The sequence below is a fragment of the Telmatherina bonti genome, assembly GCF_933228915.1.
Source record: "Telmatherina bonti genome assembly, chromosome: 1".
Lineage (NCBI taxonomy): Eukaryota > Metazoa > Chordata > Actinopteri > Atheriniformes > Telmatherinidae > Telmatherina > Telmatherina bonti.
The window spans coordinates 26,419,122-26,446,647 of NC_136619.1; the positions used below are offsets into that span (position 1 = coordinate 26,419,122).

At 40.1% G+C, this 27,526-nt stretch overlaps 1 protein-coding gene across 1 annotated transcript; it reads left to right on the forward strand.

The window, feature by feature from the left end:
- Positions 1–2,562: 2,562 nt before the first annotated feature.
- Positions 2,563–27,526, forward strand: lmo1 (LIM domain only 1; the record flags this gene model as incomplete). The annotated part of the gene is made up of 4 exons (XM_079240085.1): positions 2,563–2,676; positions 17,291–17,504; positions 25,926–26,051; positions 27,421–27,526. The coding sequence occupies exons 1-4, from the start codon at positions 2,655–2,657 to the stop codon at positions 27,524–27,526; spliced, it is 468 nt and encodes a 155-aa protein (XP_079096211.1). The 5' UTR covers positions 2,563–2,654.

Genomic DNA, 27,526 nt, shown 5'->3' on the forward strand with positions numbered 1-27,526 from the left:
TGGAGTGGGAAGAGGTGTGCACCCAAGACACTACAAGGAACTAAGAGGTACACTATGATCCACAGACACACACCATGCTGACTTTAACACGTGGGTAATCTATATTAATGAGAACTAACATTATTAAGAGTCGCTGTGTAACATGACCATATCTTCACAAGATCATTGTCCAGATGAGAGCTTACAAGAACTCCTCGAGTCTAAGGGAGGACCGAACAGTGGTGACATGTCCTCCAGCAACATGTATACTATACTCTAAGACTTGTTTTACTTGTGATGTAACGAAGTAGCATTGTGAACTGTAGCAAGTTCACAACGCAATCCATTATTACTCACCCCTCACATCCTCACTTGACGGTCTCCACATTCAAATGTCAAATGGCTATTTGAAGTCGAGCCCTGATGATACAGAACCATTCTTCCCTCTTCTTTTGCAATTTTCTGTGTGATTGGATTAATTATGTGTCACTCACTCAATGCTAGAGGTCAGCAAACATACATTCTTGGTCATAAGTCATCAATCTATATGACCGTGGAGATGAAAAGTCAAGCATGTCAGCCAGAAAGCTGTACAGAGAGGGATCAGCCCATTGATTTCAGGGCCAACCCAATCTTACCACAGCCTGCTGCCTTGAGAGTTGAAAATATCCCCATGGCTGATGTACAGCCAGCATTTTATGTTAAATTTGCAGTAGGTCATCACATTAGACGGGCCTATAAATTGTTTATTTCAAATGCAGAGCTGGATAATTATCAAATGGCAAGGCATGTGCAGTCCATACACTGAGGCTTACTGTTAAAACAGAATCTTTAAAAGCATTGCAGAGTGGTTCGACTCAAAATAAATGCACTTTTGGCAGGCAAACTGTAAAGCTTTTATCTCCACTGTAGATTACACAGATATAAGACTAATTCACAGATTAGGTTCCGCAGTACAAAAGGTTACTTAATGGAGATCTAATGCAGGTCGTAATAAAAACATTCTAGGTAAATATAACTTTTATTCATCACAATTATTTCATTATAGAGATACAGTAATGATAATGTGCTTAGAATGTGTAATGTCTGGTACAAAATGTAACAGAAGGGAAGGACAGACTGAGCAAGCTCACACCACAGACAGGCTGCTGGCCGCTGACAAACCAGCATTATTGTAGCTATACTCCACTCCACTCTCCTAAATGGCTAATCTTTGTTGGATCTCACCCTTAATTGGTTAACAGTCTCCGCAGGGCAAGTGAAAGTGGTGCTATTTAAGGCTCCACCATGAAACAGCAACACTTTCATCTTGGCAATAACAGGCAACAATTATATTACCAGATTCGAAAGTGAACCTTCTATCTACCCACTAATCAAAAACGCGGCCCATCTGTTGTGCTGTCTCTTTTGAAACGACTGTTTATCTGCAGCCTGTATGATAACTGTGTCTGGACACTAATTAACTGCTAAACACACCGCAATTAGATGGTTTAAATTCTGCGGAGAAAAGTAAGTAAGAACAAAAAGAAAGAGAAAAAAAAAAAAAAAAACAATAAGCGCATTTTGTGTTTACTCAAACTGTACCAAGCACCGATGGAGCAGCATCACTCTTCCTCTATGTCTCTCCCCCTCTCTCTCTCCTCTTGAAACGCGCACCCGCGCGTGCACGTGCGTAAACACAGCCTCACAGTGCATGCGCGCTCTGCCCTCCGCCCCTCTCTCTCACTCTCCATCACGCACACTGAGACTGGCAGGCACGCGCGCACGCGCACACACACTCACTTTCCCTTAGCTGTGCTTTTGTGTTTTGTCAGAATTAATGAGAAAAGTTCCCTTGCCCTAGGGGTAATTAGTGTCCTTGGAGTTAAATAAGCTAATACTTAGACACCTCTGGCACAAGCAATTATGTTTGTGTATTGAATAATTGATTCAAAGAGGGGGGAAGGGCTGCTAATCAGATCTGAGCATAATGAATTGATTTAATTAACAGGGGAATCCGAGGGTCTCTGGAAACTGCGCGCATTTATTCTGTGGCAGCAGAGGCGAGCGCGGCACACAAACTGGGAGAGAGGCGGCGCGAGTTTGCTTTTAGCAGTTGTCAGATTTGCAATTGGATTTGTTTGAATATAGTTGCTGTTTCGGAGCAAATGAGAAGGAGAAAGGGAGAGCAGTAAGAGCGAGGAGAGCTCAGCCGTGCCGTCTGAGCGTCTGATCCGACCGTGTGCGTGCACTCTTACGCAGATATACTCTAGATTTCTATCGCTTTTCATTGTTTTGTTTTGTTGTTTTTTTGTTTTTGGTTTTTTTTTTTTTTTTTTGCCTTATTTCTTCGCATGGAATTTATGAAGAGCAAGCGGCGCTGCGTGATCGCTGTTTATTTGCGTTGCTGCTCAGCCCGGATAGAGGCTTCTCGTCGTGTTTACCGCCGCATTCCGTGTATGAATTATTATTGATAGGAGGGGAGAAAACGTGCAGAAGGCAATTTATCTTTCCAGTTTTTTTCCCCCCTTCTTCTTCTTCTTCTTCTTCTTCTTCTTTTGGTTTATCGAGGCGTAGTCTAGTCAGCCGCGCGTTTCAAAGCCATTTCCAGGAGAAGCTGCGAGCAGACCGAGCGGAGCAGCCTGCTGGAGCCGAGGACGGATCGCCCGGGGAAGGACTCCTCGTTCCTCAGGACGATGGTGCTGGACAAGGAAGAGGGTAAGTAACATTTACAACCGTAGGATGCAATAACCGGAAGAAACTACTGACATTTTTATCCCCGCTGAGTGTTTCCTGCAGCCTTGGCTTCACGATCAGTTTTTCAAATCCCTTTCCAGTCACGACAGGGTCCGTGTTTCCCCGTGTTTTTTTTTTTTCCGCCAGGAAAGCTGAATATGGTGTGGCTGCTTTCTGAACCTTGAAGTTCCCCAAACGCAGCTTAGTTTGGAGGAGTTTTATTTTCGACCACGTTTGGGGTTGCAAGCCGGAGTTTGAGGACAGTCCACAGACTGCGGTGTGTGTGGCTCCTCTGTTCTCCCCTCTAAGTGCTTTTTGCGTCTGTGAAGTTGGCGAGGCAGCCTTTGACATCACCACGGGATGGGAGATGACAGCAGAGTGCTTTTAGCTTGATTGCAAATTATGGATAGCGCCGTGCAACGTTCACTCACTTTCCATCAAAATAGGCCTACTTGCATTACTTATCTATTTCAATGTATTTAGGTTAATGGGTGAGGCAATCTAATTATTTTTCATTTAAATCAAACTCGCCTCTAATGACGTCCCATTTTGGATTAAACTGATGTTCAGATGTGCAGTGAATTAATCACATTCAGATCTGCATGGCTCTCATGCACTGAATATATTTATACAACATGATAGGGTTACTCACATATTTAAAACGGACTCACTTGATGATTTATGTTCTCAAAAGAAGTCAGTCTAATGCTTCTTTTTCATCTCTATTCTGAGGTTCTTTAAGAGTATTTCGAAGGTATAAGGACCACCTGCTGACATAGACTGTGGCAGCCTTTACTGACCATAAAACGCATGTTTTGCTTAATTTCATAGTGTGTTTTGTTGTACCCTGAAGTTCATCCAGGGCTCCTCCTCATCCGAAAGTAATGGATGCATTCGTAACCCATTATTTATGACTGAAAATGGATATTTCATTTGTCTTAGCGGACCATCCTTTCACTTACACATCTAAGAACCAATAGAGGATTGTGGTAGAGACATAAATTGGTCTGTCTGGCTGAAGCAAGGTTGTGCTAATGTACTCAAATTAACTCAACTGTAAATTGTCTCCTTTGGATGTCTGTCTTGCTAAAAGTTCCCTATATGATTCATGATTCAGATTGCTTTTAACAGTTATTGGCTAAGCAATATGGTAAATGTACAAGGTGATGCAAATGGCATTAGTGGGAAAGGATGCACAGGAGCATGTAATGCAGTCAATACTACATTAACTACTGATGCCCAATTACAGAACCAGGGAGAGAGGCTTTTAGGAGCATTAGGACTTGCAGAAAAGCTGAGATCACCTGCTGCTCATTGCCTAAAAGCTTCACCCTTTATTTGCTGGGCCCAACCCGCAGCTCCAGCATTTTGGCCAGGTTGTCAACAGAGCAGCTTGGCTCTGGTCTCTTTCACCATGGTGCCCTCTTAGCGTTTATTGGCTCTAAAGTTATAGGCTTGTCAATTCAACCTTCTTGTCTAATGTATCCTCTAAGTGCCTGCACAAATAAATGTGTGTGTATGTGGCAAGCAAGGTGTGGGCTGGTGTTTTGGGTGGCCGCATGAGTGCACGATCGCTCTGTTTTTCTTGATTGATTTACTATTACGGCTGCTTTTGTTTGTCTAAGTAGCTTAAGAGTTCATTTTTTTGAGCCTTTTTTGTGGTCTATAAAATGGCTCATCTGCGTATCTGATGTTGTGTTCTGAACGTACGATCCAAGTTGGCAACAAAGTGGTGGACTGACTACTCTGAGAAAAGTAAGCAACAATTTCTATGATTATTCGAATGGAATGTGTGTGTGACCTTATTAGAGCTCCACTGAGAATATGTACGAGATACAGATTTCCCCCTGTCCTGTAGAAGTGTAATAAGAGTGTGTCACATGTGCTGTCAGTTGTCATTTTCCTCATTACTTCCTCTGATCAATCCTGAAGTATCTGATATATGTTAGACTTTTTAGACTTCAGACCTCCTTCTCCCCAAAGGGAAATTCTTCTCCACAGACCGAGCCCCATGGACTCCCATCACCAAGTAGGCAACGCTGCACACAACTAATCACCTTTTTCTCACATGGTTAGGTCAATAACTTGTGATATAAACTATCTTGTAAAGCACTGAGAGCACGCAGGACAACTGTGGCGGAAATATAAGCAAAGCTCTGTAAAAGGACTTAAAATGCAGGTTATAGTTGGTAATGAATAGCAACACATGTACCAAAATGTTCTGCGTCAACATTTTACTTCACCCTGTGATATGAGGTTCCAATTTGCGTCTAATTTGAGAGGGGGGAAAAAAAAGGCAACTCAGCTATTTTCTCACTTAGCTGCAGGAAAAGAAAGTGGGTCCACACTTAAGGCATATTTTTGCTGAACATTAACATAACTACAGTTTGCCCCTTACAGACCAGAGCAAAGAAGGGAAATTCCCGATAGTTTTTTTTTTTTATTTGGTCACCTCTGCAGGTTAATTTAAGATCTGGTTATCATCCTGTCCAGTGGAATTTGTTCAGTCATAAAACATGTGATTGAAAAGCAATGCTACAGATGAATACAGACTGGCGATCTGTCGGCTGCCGTAATAAAACTTGGGCTTCGGGCTCCAATTTTTATTTAGAAATAATAAGAATTTCTCCTTTCTTTACCAGTGTTTCCATGGTAATACTGTCTTGTAGCGATGTTATATTGATTTAGAAAGTGGACAGTAATAATTCTTTTCTGTTATTTGGTTTCTGAGGGTTGATTTCTAATTTCCAGCTGGAGATTACTTTTATATGTTCCTTAAGTCTTTTCACTTTTCAAAGGAATGCAATTTACTCTCCTGTACTTGCCATTTTCTCAGCTTATTGGTTTGCTATGTCAAAATTAAACCTGCCCACTTCAAATATTGAAATTATAACTAGTTTTTGTGCTCTAGGCCTTGAACAATATTGCAAACACATTGCTTTGTGTGATATTCCTTCAGTCAGGATTTTTTTTCCTTTTTTAATTAGGCTTTATCAGAGGCACCTGCATCTCCTCTGCTGTACCATAAACACATTTCAACAACATAGTTGTGAGTCTCCAACAAAGGAAAACAGTGCAAGACACATTTTTCTATGTGAAAACACATTAAAAACTTGTATAGGACATTTACGTTATAAAAGTATTTCTCACCCTGCACTGACAGGTAACGCTTTGTTCCTCTTTAGTGTTTTGTACACATCACGCCAAAGCAGCTCTAATTGTACATTCTAGTTAAGCTGAGAGAAAGGGGGGGGGGGGGGGGGGGGGGGGGGCAGAAAACTCGCCTCAAAACCACACTAATATCATTTTCAGCTGCGAGTGTTTAATTCCATCTAATCTGAGTCTGATCTTACAAATGCAGAATTCTCACTAGAGACAATTTCGCCTGTCACCACCTTTAGATCCCTATCAGCCCTGATCGTTTCACATTTAGAAGTGTGGGAGATGTGTATCATTTCCGTGATCTAAGTGGAATTCAAAGGGACTGAATTGAGACTTAAGAGACACGTGTTCGCAAGCGCGCCCACCTGCCTTCTATGTAAATTGCTGCACTCATCAGTATGGCGCACAAACTCAATTATGCACTCCTGAGCTGTAAGAGCATCCCTTTTATTACTGCCAGAGGCCACATGGTTGCCATGTTATCATAAAGATTTCCGCAACAAGATGTGTGGCTGCAACACACACTACAGGGAGCAGGCGATCCCTGTGGTGTTGTGCCAAAATCTGGCCCATCGTTTTTATTCAGAGCAAATGATGTTTTCTGAATTTCTGCTGTAAAATGAGGCCGTGTGTACAAAAATGAATTTAGCAAATATATATATATATATATATATATATATATATATATATATATATATATATATATATATATATATATATTTATTTATTTTTTTATTTTTTTTTTTAGCATTTAGACATTAAAGGTCTGCTGTCCAATCTAAAGTTGAGAATTTAAGGTTAAAACTAAGAAACAGTTTCAGGGTTTAGAGTAAACCAGGACCAGGCTTTAATCTATACTAGTTAAACGGCCACAATTAAGTCACTTTCTAGATCTGTGTTTAAGGTTGCTTTAGTTAGTGTGTGACAATGAACTCCTGGAGTCAGTTCAATATACCCGATGTTAACTAAAACTTGGAAAACTTGCAAGATCATTGAGCAGTGTAAATCTAAAAGTAAAGCAGTGGCAGAGATAAAAAGAAGTCATCTGAAAAAAATGTATGAAAGAATGTTATTCCAACAAATGTTGCCAAGCTATGTAATTACATAAAAAAACGTTAAAATAACAGAAAAAAATGAAAATATTACCAGAATACCTCCAGTTAAGTCACTTATATCTGTTCCACACGTCTCATCTTTAAACTCTGACTTCACATTTATTAAGTTTTATCTGCCTTCATTGGATTTTTGGAAGAATCTGAAACTGGCTTTAAAAAAATAAAAGGCAGAAATCAGAAGAGAGCAGTTTAATACTGGTGAGAGATCACCATGACAAAACAATACTGGTTTCCTGTCTGGAATAGTAAAGAACCAGCAACATCTGGATGGTCTATTTGATGACGACCATTTATACGGAGCAGATAAAGAACTCGGCACAAATGGGCGGTTAAACATACCAAAGTTATAGTTATTTCCTTTCTAAAATATTTTATTTATTTATTTATTCTTATGGGAATTGGCTTATTTGTACCTCAGACTACATAGTTTTTTGCCAGAGGAAAGAAATTTAATCAGGTAATGAGATGCAACTCAAAGTGAATGTGTTCCCTCCATTCCTGCAGCATCACCATCACCTCTCGACGGAAACCTAGAAAGATGACAAATATAGCCAAAGAAATTCATGTGCAAAAATTTAAATCTATGAAAGAGAAACGTGAAACAAAAATAAACTCTGCAAGATGAATTGAATATGAAGTTGAAACAGAGAGCCATGATGTAGAAAACACACACTAATGGGACAGCTGCAACATACCATCATCAAAGATAATATGCAAAGTCAAAGCATTTTTATTTTTATTCATAAATTTGTGACTGTGTCTCAGTGAACACAAAGTGTATTTAAAATGAGCCTCGGCTAACTCTTTAGTTAAGTAGTTTTTATTTTGTACATAACATTCCAATCAATAAAAAAACAACAATTCCATTTCTAAAGGCTGCTTCTGTGCCTGAAGTGCTGCATTGTGAGAGCATCTCTTGGTCATTGTCCAAGCTGAAATAGTGGCTCTAAAACTTTTTCTTTGTACATACAAAAGTAGTTTGGGAACGTTATTAAATCTAATAAATACGAGAATTCTTCCTGTCTGCATATAGTCTAGTCACAGGCCTCTGCTGGGTCCTCATTTAAATAATTCACATAGTTCGTACTCCCAAGCAAACATTTCTAAGCAGAAGTGAACCATTCCTTTTCAAAGGGTAAGTTTAAAATCCACTTCATTTTAGATTTTTTGTAATCATAACTTGTGCAGCTGGTTTAGTTTAACCCAGAAAAACTGGGACTTATTTAAGAGAAGTCTCTGGAAGTGAGAAGGCTACAACAGACATTTCAGTCTGAGACTAGCCTTAAGCTCCGTCTCTGAAGAATGTTGAAATTCAAGCTGATAAGGAAAAATGAATATTTATGTTTACTTAGTTATGTGTTTGAATGTTTTGGAAGCAGGTCTTACATGTACCTGTGACCGCAAAGCTGACTCAGCCACGCTGACAGCATTCAGTATCTGGGTTTTAACTTTGAACACACTGTTCAGTTTAGTCGCTGGTTAAATGCTCTTTTCACTTTTAACGACAATTTAAAAATGTAATTGTTTGCACTTTTGTTTTATTCTGTCATCACAAACTTTAAAAAAAGGAAGACATGACACATTAACTAGAGAACTGAATGTTATGTAGACGAGCTGATGTCAGAACTGTAATACTGTGTGGAAATTACATACACAATGACTACTGTGTGTTATTTATGCATTAAAACACCTCAATATCATATTTACAATAGTTTGCAAGAAGCTGATTATTATTCATTTAGTTTGAAGCATTTTTGTAATCGCACACAAAAATAATCTCTGGATGTGCCTTTGAAGTATTGACCCAATAGATGGTGGATTTTTAAAGATATTGTCAATCACTGATCTGTTTTTTTTGTGTGTGTTTTTGTTCTTTTTCCTTAGTAAGGAGATAAACATCTCCAGTCCTAATATCTGTCTGTTGCAACTGTTAGAAGAGCATCCATGATGGTATCTGAAAAGGTTTTTTTTGACAGTACTATCTTAGTTTGTTTTTGCCGTGTTAATTACAGGCCAGCCTTTGACAACATATTTATTGCAACACTGTGACTAAAATTAAAGCGAAATTGATTTTCTAAATGTATTTTTATTTGTTATTTTTAAAAAAAAGAAAAAAGATGTTTAAAGTGGTCTTTAAACATCTTTAAAGATGTTTAAACATCTTTTTTTGGTGCCCTCATATTATCATATCACTGATGGAAAAAGGACTTAAAATCAAAATATAATTGTGTGTGATCTATTTTTGATCAAATATTAATCCAGTCAATGTAACTCTTTGTGACAGGCTTTACTATGTATTTGTAGATTGTAAAGTGAGTTGCAGAGGTGTAACCTGCATAAAATACTATTTAAACCGTTGTACTTTTAGGAGCCACATGAAGTTCGGTGTTCTCGCTCTGCCAGCAGGACGTCTTCCCAGTGCAGCTTTCATGTTTGCTAAACTCCAGGTTATTGTAAAGTTGTTGTTTTATTTTGTCCCATTTGTTTCTGACCTTGTCTGTGTGGGTTGTGTGTCTTATTGAGTGGCAGTGTTGGTGGGTGTGTTACAAAGGTGCATGTGAGGGGCAGAACAGCCTCCAGGGGCTGCTAGTGAGGCCTCAAACATCCATGTCTAACTCCACAGCACAGCTACTGGAGTCCCACTGCTGACTCAGTTTTCTGCAGGTCCAGTGTTAGAGAGGTACCTCGAGAAACTTAATGACTTGTGTAATCCCACATCCACAAGCAATGTGATTCCTTTTCTTATTTATTTCTTATTCAAACCCGCATGGTTTGATAAAGCTAGATAAACACGTGCCTAAATCCGGTAACACTTCCCATAAACAAACCAGTTATTTTTCCCAACATTTTTCTACACATTTAGCTTCCATTTCTTTTTGTTTTGTCTTTCGGATAGAAGGAAAATATTTGTTTTTTTTTGCCATGCCACAACAGCTGAATTAAAGCCCCCTTTGAACTGTGTTTTACCACAAGGATGCAAAGACAAGAAGGATGGCGCTTTCACACTTCCTTAAGATCTTACAGTTATCTGCTTGGTAAATAGAAAAGCCTGGGGTGCCTTCTCGTAAATAACAGCCAACTCACAGAGAACTAACCCCTCATTGGATGACCTTCAGTAAATAAAATCTTAAGTAGCTAATTAAAACCTGTGATTAAAGGGGGTTGTTCGTTGCCCCCGAAGGCTGATAGATTAGGTTTTAGTTATTGAAGCTGACGATTTAATCAGAGCTTAAGTATGATATTTCTTGCCACAGATTCAGAGACAAATACCAGCTGCCGTACACACACGTGAACTTAATGTGAACTTAAGCTTGTTTCACAGACTCCTAACTCCCCCTTCCCCCATTCTGCTCACACGTCTTTTCATTTTATTCCATTTCATTTGACCATTTCTCTCTGGCTGAATTGCCATTTGATTTTAGCCAATAACAAGAATCACTCCTCAAGGAAATAAAGCCGGGTCATTCTTCATATTATGAGCTAATATAAAGTGTAAAAAGAAATTCATTAAAGCCATACTCATAATGACTGACTGAATGTCATCAATAGTAGTTCTCTCTGGAGAGCTTTGGGACAGCCTGACCACATGCAACAGCCAAGTTTACCGTCCCACATGACATCACTCCCAATCTTCATAAAGGCGTCCTCTTTAATTGTGCACCCACCCAGCCACCCTCATTATTTACCCCATCAGGTGTGGGGAGTGGGTACTTGAATGACATTAGAGGCCCATGCTGCCAAATAACTGCTCCCTGTGGGGAATTTGCATTATTCAAGATTAAAGAAGCTCACACAGTGAAACGCAGTATGGTGTTCCTTCTTCCCCTCCATTTTCACCACACAGAGGACCCTGAATGGCACACCTGTCTCCTGGCATATCCTTTGAAACAGTAAGTGTGCAGTAATTGCTGGGGAGTGGGAAAGATTTTGTACATCACTTCCTGACCTCATGAGTGACACAAACTTTAGAGGGCTACATTTATTCCTCTGCAAATGCATTTTTAATGTGGGCTAAAAAGTGTTGGTGCATTTCGTTCTGGATGGCGGAAAGTGACTGTGGCAGGCCTAATGGTTGTATTTCTTTTTCAGTTCTTTATTTAATTTGATAGGAATCATGGGGTGGCAGATAAGTTTGCTTTTTGTCTGAGAGTTTACAAGTATATAATTTGAGAATTAATGGATTTTTCTTTTATCCACTCTGAGATTCAGACTTTAAAGGCATGTCAGTAGATCTGGCATGTAGTAAGTGACGACTGCAGATGAATATGCATTTACCGTCTCTGTTACTGGTCGCCTCTGCTGAACTGAAAAGTGTTAAAATGGCAGGTTTCTAAATGGAAAATACCTTAGATCAACAGGAGGAAAAACCCAAACCCTCACATTTGACCTGCTGGGGAAATCTTCTTGTTGCTCCGCCAGCACTCTGACAATCCTCATATTCCTCCGTAAGAGCTCTCAGGGGGTTTATCTGCATGATAAAATCGTGACTGTCTCCTCCTCCTCATTAATCTTATTACATCATCTTAATTTCCTGTTTTAACTCCTCTTTTGCTGTTGACAGCCTACCTTGCAGACCGTCAGTCTCAAACTACTACCGAGTGACCAAGTGTTGCAGCAAGTTGCTTTCTGTAATAACTTGGAAACTCTGCCAGTTTCATGCCTTAAAAAAAAAAAACAGGAGCAATGAATTTAATTAGAAAGCTGTTGCATATCTCTGTGATACATTTCTTTTAATTAACCCCATGTGAATAAATTAAAAATAATAGGGGGCTGAAAAGTGTGGAAAAAACAGGCTAATGAAGTTTTCCGTTAATTGGGATGGAGTCTGCAGCCAAACCACAGTGAGTAGTGAGCACCAGCAGCTAACAATGCCTTCTGTAAGCCTCAGAAAAGGGCCCAGGGCCTTCGTGCTGACTTCAAGTGTACGAAATGCACCTCTGACGTGATGGAAATGACCGTGGGCTGGGAGAAAAGGCAGTCCTGTTCCAGGCTGCTCTGCTGAGACTCCCTGTGCCGCGCTTGAAGCTGGGCCAGTGTTATTGCAGCCCTAATGCGGCTGACTCATTTGGAGCGGATCAGGAGTAATTATGGTAGGGAAAGTGGCTGCCGACCGTGGGGGTCAGGACACTTGTAACATGTGAAAAGAGCAATTATTCCAGGAGACAAAACCCTCCCTTATCCTGGCCAGTGCCAGGGTCAATGCAAGGGACGGCTGGGCTCCGTTTCAGCGGGGCTTATTAGCTACAGCAAGCTGCAAAGTTTGAGAGAGTGCATCTTGTTAATGAACAGTCCCCTGCACCAGCCCTGTCTGCTCTCTCTCCCACTTTCTGTGGGTGTTAATTATGTCATAATCATAGCAGGCAAACAATCCCAGAAATCACCTCACAGACCCTGGCATTCATACACAACCATCTGGAAAAGAAACACTCTGTACAGTCATATAGAAGCTTCTTAGACCAAATTGTAAGAGAAAAACAGCCAGGTTGAAATGTAATATTGACTTGGGTCTTGTAAGAAACTACCTAATTTGAGAGAAAGAGTGTGCACATGTCTCTCCCTCGGAGTGCGTGTGCGTGTGCTCATGCATATCTTTTCCTTTGCTCCTTCCATATGTTCCAACTAACGACAGGAACATGAATCAGTGGTCTTTGTTTATCATTCAGAATAGGCTCATCAGACTGCTTTCAGCTGACATGTGTATTCCAGCTGATATTATTACCAGATGTCTTGTATTTTGTCTTGGCGATGGAAAAACGTGTCTTTGCAGATGATGGAGGCTGCATGGAAGGGGCTGATTTCTGTGCACAATAGTAAGGCATCTGCATCAGATCTCTATTAACCTCAGTGGCAGACACCCTTGGCCCAGGGACAAATTTTATTTGGGATTGCCATGGCCACAGCATTTACAGTGGTGCCTAGACACAAAAGACTTGGGTGAATCAGCGCCTGAAGGCAGCCAACTCATGAGAGACCATGAGACTTAGTATAATACAAAACAAACAGATTTTCTACTATTTTAGATAATATAATATAATATAATATTCTGTTTTGAAGGGGTTATGCGCAGTAGTTTGGCAACTAAATGCAGCGGTTTATAGATTGTCCGTAGTCCATTAATATCTAGTTGATTGCCTGTGTAGCACAGTTTGAATTAATAATGGTAGTGGTGATGATGCATGTGTTCCAGATAAATGCAATCATTCGGCAATTGTAGCATATAATTTTCCTGCTCATCGTACTCAGCGTATTCACCACACTGGGGCTAACACTTTCTTATTTAGTGCAGCTGGGAGCTGGAATTACAGGGGCCCCGGGAGAAAGGCCCACCCAGAGCCAGCTTCCACTTCCTTGAAAGCCCACCTCCCTCCCCATGTGTCAGGAAGGCTGAGTGATTCTCATCAAGATCCTTTACCTCCCCATGAACCATCGAAGTCTGCATCACACCATGGCGTCAGTGCTTTTAATTGATCAAAAGGCATTTAACAAAACAGAGAAGCAGATGTAACCATTCTGCCATTAAAGGGTGAGTGCCCATAAGCGCAGCTGTTCCACTGGGAATGTGTGTGTATCTGTGAACTGATGGATACCATGAATGAGTAAATTTACTTGCAAGTTTTTTAAAGAGAGAGAGAGAGAGAATAGTCAATCATTAAAAATAATTTTGCAGCTGTTATAATAATTAATTGCTTCCCAGATGCTTCTCAAACTGTTTTAATTGTAAACCGTAGCAGTGACATAAGTAGGAAAAGTGCAGAAGTTAGGATTGACATCGTCACAGCTCTAAATGCAAAATCAATCCAGTCTTGCTTCAGTGTGCACAAATGACATGGATTAGTTTCATAGAAAACAAAATGTATGCTACAAAATCTAAGGCTCATTGGTTTTGCTATGTGCATCCAGTCACTGTAATTTTCTGCTTTTGTATATTTCCTCAAAACCTTGAATATATCTCCAGAAACAGAAAAGGATTGTGAGTCGGTGTGGTTCTTTTTTTTTTTTTCCTTTTTTTTTTGGGATAGCTATAAGGATTGAAGTGTAAATGGAGTAACAGAAATCGGATGCTATCTATAATGAAAATACATGCTCTGACAGACCGATTGGGCCAACTGTACATGTTCTAGAGATACGATCTTAAAGAAAGAGAGAGATGACGGGGCTTTACACACAGCACTAATGGCAAATTAACCCCCCCCCTTCCAGGAAGCATATTTGGCAGGGCAAATGCTGTCTGTCTCTCCACTTTGAGGGGTAAAATGCACCGCTTGTTGGAGGAATGAATTGTGATGTGAAGAGGCATGCTTTTGGTGACATCAAATGACACTGGAAGGTCAGTGGCACTTGTATCTGTTAAATGGAATGGATTAAGTGGAGGCTGCCTCCTAGTCCTGCTGCTTCCTTTCATAATGCAGCTTTTCTTTCTGGGAGGTGGCAAGAATTGGAGGTTCAGTTTTACTTTGCCGTTTCCGCAGAGCGCCCAGAGTGGTGACAGGTGCAAGAAAATGTTTCACAGCATTAAGGGAATTGCAAAGACGTTTACTTTACACAATCACTTTCTTTCTGTCACTGTTCTTTGTTTAGTAGGTTTTAGCTACAGCTTGCTGCGCTGCCATTAAAGCTGTTTTCCAGAGGCTGCTTTGGCAGAAGACATCAAACCCATGTTTGTTCCCCTGCAACGGCTTCAACAGGGGCATCACTCGAATATGAAAACTGCACTTCTGGCAGACATTAGGTGTTCCACTACTGAGACATTTCTCCTATCAGCGCACATCCATGTAGAAAGGAATGTTAGACAAACTGCAAACACAGAGCTGGGGTCATATTTGACACAAACTACTGTGTGACTAACATTAATGATGCTGCACGGGGTTTAAAGTGTCCAGTGGCTGTGGTGAGCAGCTTACAGTAACTCTGGGATAGGTCAAACTCTGTCCTTTTCAAATGTGATGTAAAACACACAAGATGTGTTTAAGGGGTGTGTGGCGGGCGGTGGTCTCAACCAATTAGGAGTAGTTCTCGGGAGGTGGAGGAAAGACCTTTTTGTATAATTAGTTCTCTTATTTAAAGCAAAGATTTTGAGTAGAATAACTAATTAGGTGTCATAAAAGGCAAATTAAAGTTTTTTGTGATCTTTGAGGGAATTAAAGCAACTCCTTCCTTTTGCTTTGCACAAGCTCTGAAGTACACACCTATACACATGTACATGCACACACACACACACACACACACACACACACACACACACACACACAAAGAGCCTCTCTGCTCATTAAGACTGTTTTTAGTTCTGTAGAAGCCTGTCAGGCGAGCGCGGTTGGCATACCTGCAGAGAGCTCCCCTAACAAGCCATGAAATACAGGTAGAGGAGTCCACCCTTATCCAGTGTGGCTTGAATTTGAAGCTTTTTAGCTTCATTTACACTGAACATTGGTATTTATAGCAGGTTTTGTGATCTTAATGCGGCAGCTTCAAGGGGTCTGTTTTGAGGAGGGAGGGAAGTGAGGGAGCTGGAGGGCAGGAGGAACACTAATTGATGGCTCCCATCACCAGCCCAGGACCAATTAGCCTCTCCTTTCTACTTCTGATAAAGAAATAAGACGGCTGAACACCACTGGAGCACTTACTGACATATAAACCAGAGCCATAAATTTGACTAACAAGCTCTCCTATTTCTTTCACCTCTATTTTAAAAGGGGAAATGCTAATTATGTTACATTCGTAGCATTATTGATGTGGAGATGGCCAAAATTTGCAGAGCAAATCTGGATTCAATAAGACACTTTGTGAGTCAGTTTATATATATATATATATATATATATATATGTGTGGGTGTGGGAGTGTGTGTGTGTGTGTTTATATAAGCGACACAAATGAAGAGTGGGAAATGATTTTGTGTTTCACACAAGCTCTGCTAAAAGCAGTGGAACAACATTTTAAAAAGAGGGCAAGCTAAGATAGTCTTAGCGGAGAAAACGGGCAGAGACGGCAGCAGTTCCTTCTTGCCAGCCGAGGTTGTTTATCACTCCGCAAAACAGCCAAATAGCAGGTCTAACTACACAATACACTCCCACCACTGTGCATACTTTCCTCCAAAAGATATGCAAATAAAAACGTTTTATCTCATCTGGACAGAATAGTAAATCTGTAATATTTTGCATTGAAACTCTAGAGCCGGCTTCACCGCGACTCACATGGACAAAATGTTGGCCTAACCCCCTGTGATGCAAAATGTCCAGTTTTTTTTTTTTTCTTTCAGAAAGAGAGGGAGAAATGTGTTTTGAAAGTAGAGTGGCAAGTGGCGTCCACTGTGTGTTCTTTTAGACGGATCAATAGCTCAGTGTGTGAGAGAGTGTCTTAAGAGCTGTTGTCTTGTGCTTTCAGCTGTGGCAGACCTGTTAGTGCTACAGAGGGGGAGCTACGCGCCCCAGCCTCTGTACCAGCGGAGGCCTGGGGGGGGCTTTTAGTCCAAACACAAATGTCAACCACACATAGACTATTAGTGTTTAGTGCAGTTATTAAATGGACTTTATTTGTCCTTTAGGAGGCTAAAAGGCGCACTTAAAGGGGACCTGCGTGACAGCAGGGCAATTTGCGAGTTTGGTAACTTAGGCCCGCTCATTGCGGACACATGAGTACAGATAAGTGTAAAAGGAGGAAAGGCTGTAATGCCCTGAGTAGGGAGCTGCATGTGTGTGTGTGTGTGTGTGTGTGTGTGTGTGTGTGTGTGTTTGGTTCTTGTATGGGTTTGTGTGTCCCTGTATGAAACACACACAGTGTGAGTGTATGCTAAAAGGCACTTAGGCCATAACATATCTCACTGGGGTTTGGTAGCAGCGTTTTTGTGGTCAGAGGCTTTTTAAAAGGTTAATGTTAATCTATACCAAACAAAGCCCATGAGGAGCTTTTACAGCTGCGGACAGTGGAGTGAAATGGGTTTTGATAAAATGGTAGGTAAGTAACATGCTACACAGCTTGTTGTAAATACCACAATAAGCTAAATACACATTGTGACTTTCCTTCTCAGAAATCCATAAGACATGCAACTTCCACTGGAGCTCCGCTGCCAGTGATCATGTAACTTTTGTATTACAGCATGTTCTTAATGGAACAAGTGGGTGAAAGCTTTGTGGTCCAATGTGACCTGTGTGCCTATCTACATGGAAGAATGTGTTTCTTTCATGCATATGAAGCAGGTAGGCAGTGCGAGGCCACGGCTCAGACGCCTCGAGTAGCAGCCAGCTTATCAAAAACAGAACATGAAAAGTCACTTGTGTTCTCGGGCCGTAAATCACGCATGGCTGTTTGTCTCCTTATCATTACAGGTGTGCCGATGCTCTCCGTCCAGCCCAAAGGGAAACAGAAGGGGTGTGCTGGCTGCAATCGCAAGATTAAAGACCGCTACCTGCTCAAGGCCCTGGACAAATACTGGCATGAGGACTGTCTCAAATGTGCCTGCTGCGACTGCCGCCTGGGGGAGGTGGGCTCCACCCTCTATACGAAAGCCAACCTCATCCTCTGTCGCAGGGACTACCTGAGGCAAGAAATACACCCAATCACCTTTCTTCACTCACAGCAAACACAAAAGCAGTGCCATTTTAGGAGATGCGCAACTTGAAACATGTGTCCTGGTAGAATTAGCTTGGGTTTCAGGGGTGTTCCCTGTGGCTCTCACACAGAAAATCATGTCAGGATTCCTCCCCATTGGTGTAACCAGATCATGGCAAAACCCAACAGGAGTTTTCCACCTTTCCTGCAGGTATTGAACAGAAACATTGCTGGAGGAAGATTAAACACAAATGGAAGAAAATATATTTACTAAGCATCACATGTCCATAAATGGAAAAATTCCTTTATCTAAAGACGTTCCAGCATCAGCAGATGTATTGGGGCTTAACAGATCCCATTAGATCTATTAATGGTAGTTTTTACTGTTGTTTATGCAGCTGTCAAAATACCCGAATTTATTTCTAGAAGCAGGTGAGACACAAGAACACAATATTTCTGAGCAAAATATGGACATACGCCATCAAGTTGATCTATTCTTGCCTACGCATTAAACTTCTAAGTTAATGTGAAAATACAGTGGGAAATAACCAGTTCCATTAAAATCACTGACCGATTAATCTGTTTATCCTCTTGAAAAGGAAGTAGCACCTCGTCGTTTATTTATATTTCCATGCTCGCCTGTGTGTTTACATGAACATGAAGGACTTCTGTCATGAAAGCTCTCAGTGGTACCAGAGCTGTAGGCTGGGAGAATCCTCCAGGCAGGCTTGTTGCTCCTCCTTCCCCCCCCCCCCCCCCCCCCCCCCGCCTTCCTACTTCAGATGCCCCTGCCATCTGCTTGTTAAATTAAACATGACCATTTCCTGGGCGTTAGGTCACATTCCCTACCATTTATCTGAGAGGGAATCCCCTTGGGGCCGACTTAGGGATGCCGGTGCCCTACGTCCCCCTCCTCCCTCCCAAATTTCCCTGTCCTGCATTGTCCTCCTCCTCTTCCCCTTACCCCATTTTCCTCCCATCTACACGTCTCTCAGCTCCCTCTCCGTTATTTTGGAGTTGCTGCTGTCCTTAGTTTGCTTCGGACCAGTTTGCTGTTCTAATTTGAGAGGCTGTATTTTAAAAGAGCAGTTTTAATTTCATACAATTACTTCTCAGTGACATTTTACTATCGTCTCTGCTTTTCCTCTGACCTGAAAGAAGCTTGTAGCTCACTTGAAAGGCGCTCAGGGACGTTACGCTGAGATAGGCCATTACCATCTATCAGTCCCCACCCACAGTTAATGCTTTTAAGATGCAGTGAGAGGTCCACTAAGACCTGATGTTGCCCCCAGAAGGGGCAGATGGTGCAGATGAGGTAATAATAAACGGGGAAATAGCTAAGAGAAGGCAAAAATGATGAAGCTCAGAGTTTCACTTGGTTGAAATGCATCATCTGTAAAGGACAGCGCTCCAAAAACCAAACCATAAGCACCTACCTGGCACAGTGAGGAGAAAAGGAAAAGCTTTCTGGCACATTAGACCAGTAAGATGTAGAGGTCAGAGAGAGGATAAAAAAAAAAGGATAGTGACATAGGAAGAGTTAGAACACTAAAATAAAAATAAAATGGAAAAGTGAAGGAAGAGAGCTTCCTGTGCTCCTCTGCTGCCCCAGATTGTCTAATGACATCCATCCCACTCGCCTGCTCTTCAGCTTGCGACAAATGCAGAACACTTAATGGCCGAGATGCTTGAGATGAATTCTATTATGAAACAAATTAAAAACCTTGCCTTGCGTTCAGAGAAGAGGCAGTTGGAGAGACCAGAGCATTCAACAGTGGGTGATGCAGTGTCCACCCAGCCCCAGTTTCCTTTTCAGGCCATTTTTCCTTGGGTAAAGAGATGAAGACTACCCTCACCTGCAGTAATGAAGTTAAATCAGTTCACAGTATTAGCCTCCTGCACTTCATTAAATACAAGCAGTGGATCAAACGCACTGGTTATTTTCCAGGGTTTGGAACCCTGCCACGCTCACATTAATTATTATAGAAGCTCCATCTGTGGTTGTCCTTCAGTGGCATTAGCAACTTGAACGCACGCACACTTTACTTAGTCTTCTACACACACAAACGCATACGCAAAATGCTTATACACACCTGAGCCTGTGTCCTCTGCTGCCCTTCATAAACATACGGCAGCATGAAGTCTGCGTCTGATCTACATGGCACCCACGCAACCGTCTCTAAGAGTGCTTCTTTACAGAAACTTTGGTGCATTCTTTCATCTACAACAAATTAATTAAGCCTTTTCTTCTTGGGCAAGGATAGTTATAGTGTGATCATCAGGACTTCAAGGCTGATATCATTCAATCTTTCATTTCATATACTAGAGTGGACATAATAGTCATCCACTTATCAAAATAGGGTATAATTAACTCTAAGAGCCAAACGTGTTCAAAATGATTAATATTCCAAGTTTTTCACAAAACAGTAGCGAAGCGGAGGGAAAATTATGGTGAGACATCGAAGTGTGACTGTTTTTCAAATCAGTCCTCGCCTTACTACTTTACTCCGCTCGTCTTTTTGTGGGAAAAGGTTTACAGTTGCAAACAGGCCCGATGACTGCAGGGGAAGGTCAGAGCATGGGATACATGCATTAACAGCTTTTCTTCTGATGAAATCTAACAAACCCTGCGCAGGCTGGAAAGTCTCAAAGAGCTCGGAGAACAGGTAGAAAATTTCAAGGGCCACAGCCCAATCTGAGGGAAGCAACACAGAGAGGCAGATGATGCACTGCAGGAGCTTTGAGGGTTTGAAGTTAGCAAAGCAGCCGGTTGAAAGAACTTAAAGAAGGCCCTCTTTTCTCTGAAGACCCACTGTAATAACTCAATAACAAGAGGAAAGAAAGCTTCTTTATGGAGCTGCCATCCAATTCTACTCGCAACATCCCAAACCAGCACACACGGATACCTTTTTACAAACTAAACAAGAACTGCTCTAATGAGAACAGTCGCTCTTCTGTGTTGGAAAAGAATTGGAAACAGGGATTAGACAGAGATATATGTTGTCATACAGCACATACCTGCCCTTCAACAAAAACAAAAAACTGTTTAACCTTCATGAAAAAGCAAAGCAAACATGTTTTAGCCTCTTTGATGAGTGATAAATATATTTCAACTAGGATTAAAGTTATTCAACCTCAGCCAATGCAGCCTTTCAGTCCCTAAAACAAGCATGTTGGAAAATTGTTTAGTTTTTTTATTTGTTTTGGTTTTTTCCCAGAAGGTTAAAGTTATTGGTCTATATTTGCAAACCAAATAAGTAAGCAAGTCACTGAAATGATTGTAACAGGAATTAAAAACGGTCCAGTGCAATATTAATACCTGTAAGAATCATATTTGATGGAGAAATTTGTTCAGGAGAAAACTATCAATGATCTTAAGGGAGACTAAATCAAAGGTATTTATCAGAGAAAGAATGAGCATTTCCATACATACACTCAATGTAAAGAGACTATGAGCATGGGAATTGTACAGCTGTGTAATCCTTAAGAAACTACCTACTGGTAGAGCAAAAAAAGAAAGACTTTAGCGAAGGAGCATAAAGAGAAAATAAAGTGCAGCACACATAGTACAGGAGCACGTAGACACTTTGGACTCAAGGAGTTTTGTAATGTTGGATGGCTTGTAGTATTTAAGCTAAACAATTATTGTACAAATTTAACCAAGTGACTGTTTTTAATTTACTGATATTTTTACACTTTATATTGCATTATTCTTTTCAGCAATCCATGAAAAAGTGTCTCAGAAATTGCTTGAGAGCAATCCAGATGTGTGCCTCTCACCCTGCAGTTCATTTAAATAAGCCAAGCAATTAAACCAAAAAAAAGAAGAGGAAGAATTAGTATATCAGCGTTGAAAAAGTAATAAATGATCAGCGTAAAATGCAGGGTTCACTGCTTTAGAAGAAGCCCTGAATTATTTTATTTTGAGAAATTCACTGTTCACACTCTAAATATGAAAGCAGAAAAAAACTATAAATGATGTTGTTAATATTTCAACTTTTCTTTAGAGAAATTGATTTATTTAATCCAAATGACTGGGGAAATTGAAGTGCATGAATCACTGCACTCCTACAATATGGGACATGTGCCAAAACAATATGCAAGAATTCTTCAGAAAAATAGTCTTTTCAGACCAAAATAATCATTTTTAAATTAAACAAATTATTTCTCAAATGCATTTGGCAGCTTATGTTCTTTAAAGGTACTGTTTCAGAGTTCTGAGGCATTTCCAGTTGTTGTTTTAATGACTTAGTGGTGTAGCTACACCTGCACGCCACACCACTTACACCTCTGACAGAAACTTAAACATGCCTCTGTTAGTTAGAGTTCTTGAAGACAGTCAATAAAAACAGGAGAAATGAAAAAGTTGTAACTAAAGATGTGACAGATGTGGAAATTGTCAGTTCTTGATGTCTTGAAAGCAGGAAAAAAAATGGAGGACCGGGGATCTGAGTGGCTCCGACAAGGTCAGAATTTGCTGTGAGTGTGAACAGATAAACATTTAAAGCCATTGGAGAAGAGGTTCGTAGAACCCTGCAGTGTACTGACTGATGCTCTTAAAATCTTGAATAGACGTAATATGTGTTATCAACTTCACTTTTCATTTCATTACTAATATATAACATCCTGCCTTTTGGACGGACATCACTGCTTACTAGATACAGGGCTCTCTCAGGTGGTATACTTGAGACCACTGCAGTGGTGGTTCTCTCTAGTTGGTTATATAGGAGCAGGAATAGAGGACTGTAATGTGTTTGAACAGTTCTCCCTGGCTGTAATCTCCACTTAGCACAAGGAGCTCAATTAAGCCATATGCTGATGCCACATTAAAACCCAGACACATCAACTGTTGGCTGACTAACTAGGAGAGAGAAACGTTACATCCAGGGCACTTTCATACCTTCCAACTCCTCTAAATGTCTGCCAGTGATTGTAAATCACAAGGCAGATAAGATAACCAGGTTAGCATGAAAGAAGTGGACGACTTCATGATTTGAAGGTGATTAAGAAGAACCAGCTTCACTTCAGAGAACATTCCACTTTGCTTTGCTCCACTCTGCTTATTATCCTTCTACCAGGAAGGTAATCTTTTGTGATATGAGTAGAATATTTATTTTTATTCCCTCTGGTATCACACATGGAGTTTGGAAGAGGTGGGCATTTTCCAGGTTCTTCAGGCTTTAAATAGTATATTTAAGTAACAAATACTGAGTGCAAATAATGAAGCAGAAAAAAACATGTACCCAGAATATTCTTTAGATATCAAAAGATGACAGCGAGCCAAAGATGTGACGCTTTGCTTTCCTTTTAGCGTCAGCAGCAGGGTGGGATTCCTAACTAGGTGTGTCGGGTGAGCACCATGTCACAACCCAGCAGGGTGTCATTGCAAGAAGTAACAATAATCCTGCTAGCTGTTAAAGGCGATGTATATCAGTCTTTGTAAGTGGTACTTCTTGTATGGACATTTTCCTCAGAGGGAAAGAAAACTCATTAGCTCAGGTGTGACAAAACAAAAAAGAAGTTTCTAATTGTCATTAAACAGTCCAGTCCCCAGAGTCAAACGTTGCCAACCCGTATATGTGTAAAAAAACAGACATTTGTAGCATTTTGGCATTTCTTTGCCATGGTTAAGCTGAGTGACCCTCATATTGATTCACATTGTGATGCTGTAAGAAGCAAAGATTGCTAGAGATGTTTTTTTTTCCAAGCTAGTATCTTTTTCCTAATCCTAACCAAGTTGTTTTGTTTCTTTAACCTTGCCAGTTTGATAAGTAAACCTAAAGCAAACCCAGCAGTAAATGCATGAAATAAAAATTAATAAAGAAAGAAAACAAATAGTGTTCAAGTTGGGGTGGGAAAATCAAAAAGAAAAAATGAATATCGGGATTTTTTTGCTTCACAATTTAAAAAAAAAATTGTTAAAAAAATTAACTTTTTTTTAAATAAATAAATATAATACATTAGAAAATGTTTGTAATTTTTATTGTTTTTATTTATCATTTTACTTGCCTTCCTAGGCATTATAGGAGCAGAATGATGAACTGGCTACTGTGTTGGTTTTTTCCTAATTGAAAAAGAAAAATGGCAAGCAAAAAAAAGTTTTTTTGTTTTTAATCTACAAAAATCAGCAATATTGAAGAATTATGAGAATCATAATTTAAATCAAATTGGCACCCAAAAAAATCGGAATCAAATCGAATTGGGATGAAAGCATATCGTCACAGTCCTAGTTCCAAGGTACTTGCAAAGCCCTGATCAACGTGAACATGAACTTCTACAGAGTCCATAATCCATCCACCCACCCTAACACCATCTTTTAATAAATCTAAAATTAACACATTTTTGGCCAGGTTATGTCTCTCTATAATGATTGTCAAATTTACTGAAGAAATCAACAAGAGGTTAAAAAAAAATGAGGAGAAAAAAATAAATCTTAATTTTTAAAAAAGTTCAGTCTCAACACTGGATCGGCAATAAACAAATTGATATATTACTCCAAAATCAGATCTCTCGCTAAATCCTACCTCATTTTTTTAATTCATAAAAGTTTATAAACTTATGTCTCTGAAATGCAGTTAGTAGTGTGTTTATTTTACGGAGTTGTATTCAATGGATTTTATGAGTCACCACATTATTAATAAAACTGATTCAATTTTGAAACTCAGAAAAAAAAAATATTTTAACTTAAAGTAGACAGGCATGTTTAACATTTATGGGCATTAGAGATATAATTACAGAAAAAGTGCTGGAGTTAGAATTATGGGTCAAAGCATAGAAAACAAGCTTCTTGCTCGTCTAATATGAAAGGCAACTACATACCCTCGCCAGTCCTCATTCTGTTTAAAGCAAGCATCGCTTGTGTATATAACTACTGTGATTTATAGACATACAAAAGGACCATTTTATTTGTTTGTTTGCTTGTGTTGTGCTGCTTAGAGCTGTGTGGTTCTTCCAAATAGAGAAAACTTTTCAATATTGCATAGTGGGAATTTATTGTGACTGGTTAAAGAAATAACAACCCTTTAATCCGGCTGTAAAAGTCAACAGCTGCCCATACATGTACACTGTGTACACTCAATGATAACAAGGTCAGCTAGTGTAAGACAGAAATTTGAACTGTTTTTGGATCAATACAGAAACAGAGAATTTTTTTTTTCCTTGAGACATTCAGATAAACAATAGACTTTCTGCTTCTCTAAAAAGAAAAACACATTCTTTGCGTTACACAGCACCCTGTGGGTGGTAGATGCCAACTGTATGAGAACACTGAGGATTTCTTCTCCTTTTTTTTTTTCTTACTGAAGCAGTAACCAGTTGTAACAATGGTTCATTTTAACACCCTGTGAATCCCTCTCATGGAACATAACAACCTTTCTCTCTCTGTTTCTGTCTCTCCTGCTCCTCTGGGGCAGTGGCCCCTAATTAGAAGCAGAGCTGTTGGATAGACGTTTTCTTTAACAAGGTGAAAGCAACTGAATGGGACAAGCATAAACGAGGCAGAATATCAACACTCCGACTTCTCTGTCTGGGCTTCACAAGTTTGGGAAAAAGTGTTTTAACATACTGCTGGAATGACAATCTGCTGTTGCCTTATCCCCTCTTGCAAAGCTGTGAAGCGGCCCTTCTTCTGCAGCAGAATATATAAATCTACTGTATCTGCGCTCCAGAATCTCCAAATTAAACAGAAGGGCAGGCGGGTGGAAAATGAAAATGTAAATCTCACTGAGAAAAAAAGCATGCGAGGTTCCTTTAGTCCAAAAAAAAGAGATCTGCACCTTCTTTTCGTTTTTATGATCTTCATCATATGCATCATATCTAATAAGCCTAAACAGGCTGCTGCAAGGTTTGAGTGTGTTGTGTTAAGCATTATGTTAAATCCTCAAGGTAACATGTACCGTCTGAAACTCCGGGTCTTCTCTGAATGAAAGGAGTAGATGGAGACAAAAAGAAAAGCCTGGAAACTTATAGAAAACAATCTTTTTTATATCATGGCTAGATTATTGAGCATAACCTTGTGTATTTTGAGGTAAACACATTTTGTATCTTAGTTTTGAAAGAGAGAAACTTTCCACACATGCTTTGCTTCATACCTGTTTTTGTTGCTTTTGCTTTGAAAAAATTAGAACTTCTTTGAAGATCAAGATTAAAACCATGTGATCATTTTAACTGCATCATTAGTTAAGTATTAAGCTCGATGTTTGTACCTCTCATCAACAAAACTACCAATAGGATGCCGAGAAACATTTGTGCTTTAGATTCTGCATTATTCATTATGTCCTGTTTACCCCTTTCACATGTTTCCCTTTTTCCCTGCTACTGTTTGCTGTTGTTTTTCGAAGTTCTCTTTTGTTCTTTCATCCCGTAAAGGCAAAGGGAAGGTGAGTTAATCTCTCTTTTCTCTCTGTCTTTCAGGCTCTTTGGTACAACAGGGAACTGTGCAGCCTGCAGTAAACTGATCCCAGCCTTTGAAATGGTGATGAGAGCCAGAGATAATGTTTACCATTTGGACTGTTTTGCCTGTCAGCTTTGTAACCAGAGGTAAGAATGGGGATCATAACTGCACAAAAACATTGACTGTAAAAGAAAAAAATATGAATGGAGAGTTAAAATGGCCAGTAGCCTAAATAATATAATATAGTGAAGAAAGTGTGTTTTTTATATATATATATATATATATATATATATATATATATATATATATATATATATATATATATATATATATATATATATATATATATATATATATATATATAAATGGAGAGAAAAGAGAAAGAGGATTATATTCTGTTTTGCATTTGCAATGCGGCACTAATCATTGTGTATTATGACACACTGCCACTAGTTTGTCCTTGTTTGTGGCTAGATCTGTAAATCTTTTAAGCCAGTGGGATGTAAAAGTGTTCTTATGCGTGCAAAGAGGTACAAAAATTAAGTCCACCCGAGGTATAAAATGGAGCAGACCCCCACATGTGTTTCTAAGGGGATAGGGCCTGAAATTGGAGCGAACAAAGAGCCTGTGGTATGTTGACCATATAATATGACATACCCTAATATTGCTTTCTCCCATTAATATACTGTCAGTAATGGCACCAGTCTGAGAGCAGAGTTTCCTTTGCATGCTTGTCAGGGGTGCTTTGACCCTGTTCCTCCACACAGCACAAGCCCATTAACCTTCTGCAGACCAGATTCAGTTACCATAGTGAGCACCTGCTGTAAGGGAATTATGACTGCAGTCTCTCTTCTCAGCTAGCAGATACGAAGCCAAGTCTCATCTGGCATGGTATTGCCATGGCTGTGACTGTTACCAGCTTTATTTACTGTGTTACCAGCCTGGCACATAACTGAAGCCAAGCTATTTTCAGCTGTATTCTTATCTTCACACCCCTTCAGTCACATTGTGGAGCTGTGTCCACTGTGTCACACAAACAAACAGCAGCAGAGAGACGAACATCAGTAGGGCAGGCTGCTATGTGTTATTTCCCCTCTTCAATTGACTCTGAGATATAGAAGAAAAATTATTGCGAACACTGGAACCAAACTGGCGTTTGAAAAGCTAACCCCTGTGGCATTTTCCGTGGAGACTCCTGTTTGCGCCACTGGCGTTTTACCAGGCCAAGAGTTGACCTGCCTTTCACCGGGTGCCAGTGCTCATGTCTGCTGGCTTTCAAATAGGACTGAGTTTTAATTTGGTTTTATTTGAAGCCACGCATTATGATGACCTTCAAAACAGGCTATGAATCTGACAGGCCATCGTCCCGACCAAGTGTGTACAAGCAAACAGAATCATCATTAGCAACCAATCTTAAATGCAATATTTTTGTAGCAAAACACACATCACTGTGCCACAATGCCAGCAGCAGGCGCCTTTCTGTCCATAACGCTTTCTGTTTGTGTCTGCCAACAGGTTTTGCGTCGGGGACAAGTTTTTCCTAAAAAACAACATGATTTTGTGTCAAATGGACTATGAGGAGGGCCAGCTGAATGGGAGCTTTGAGACACAGGTTCAATAG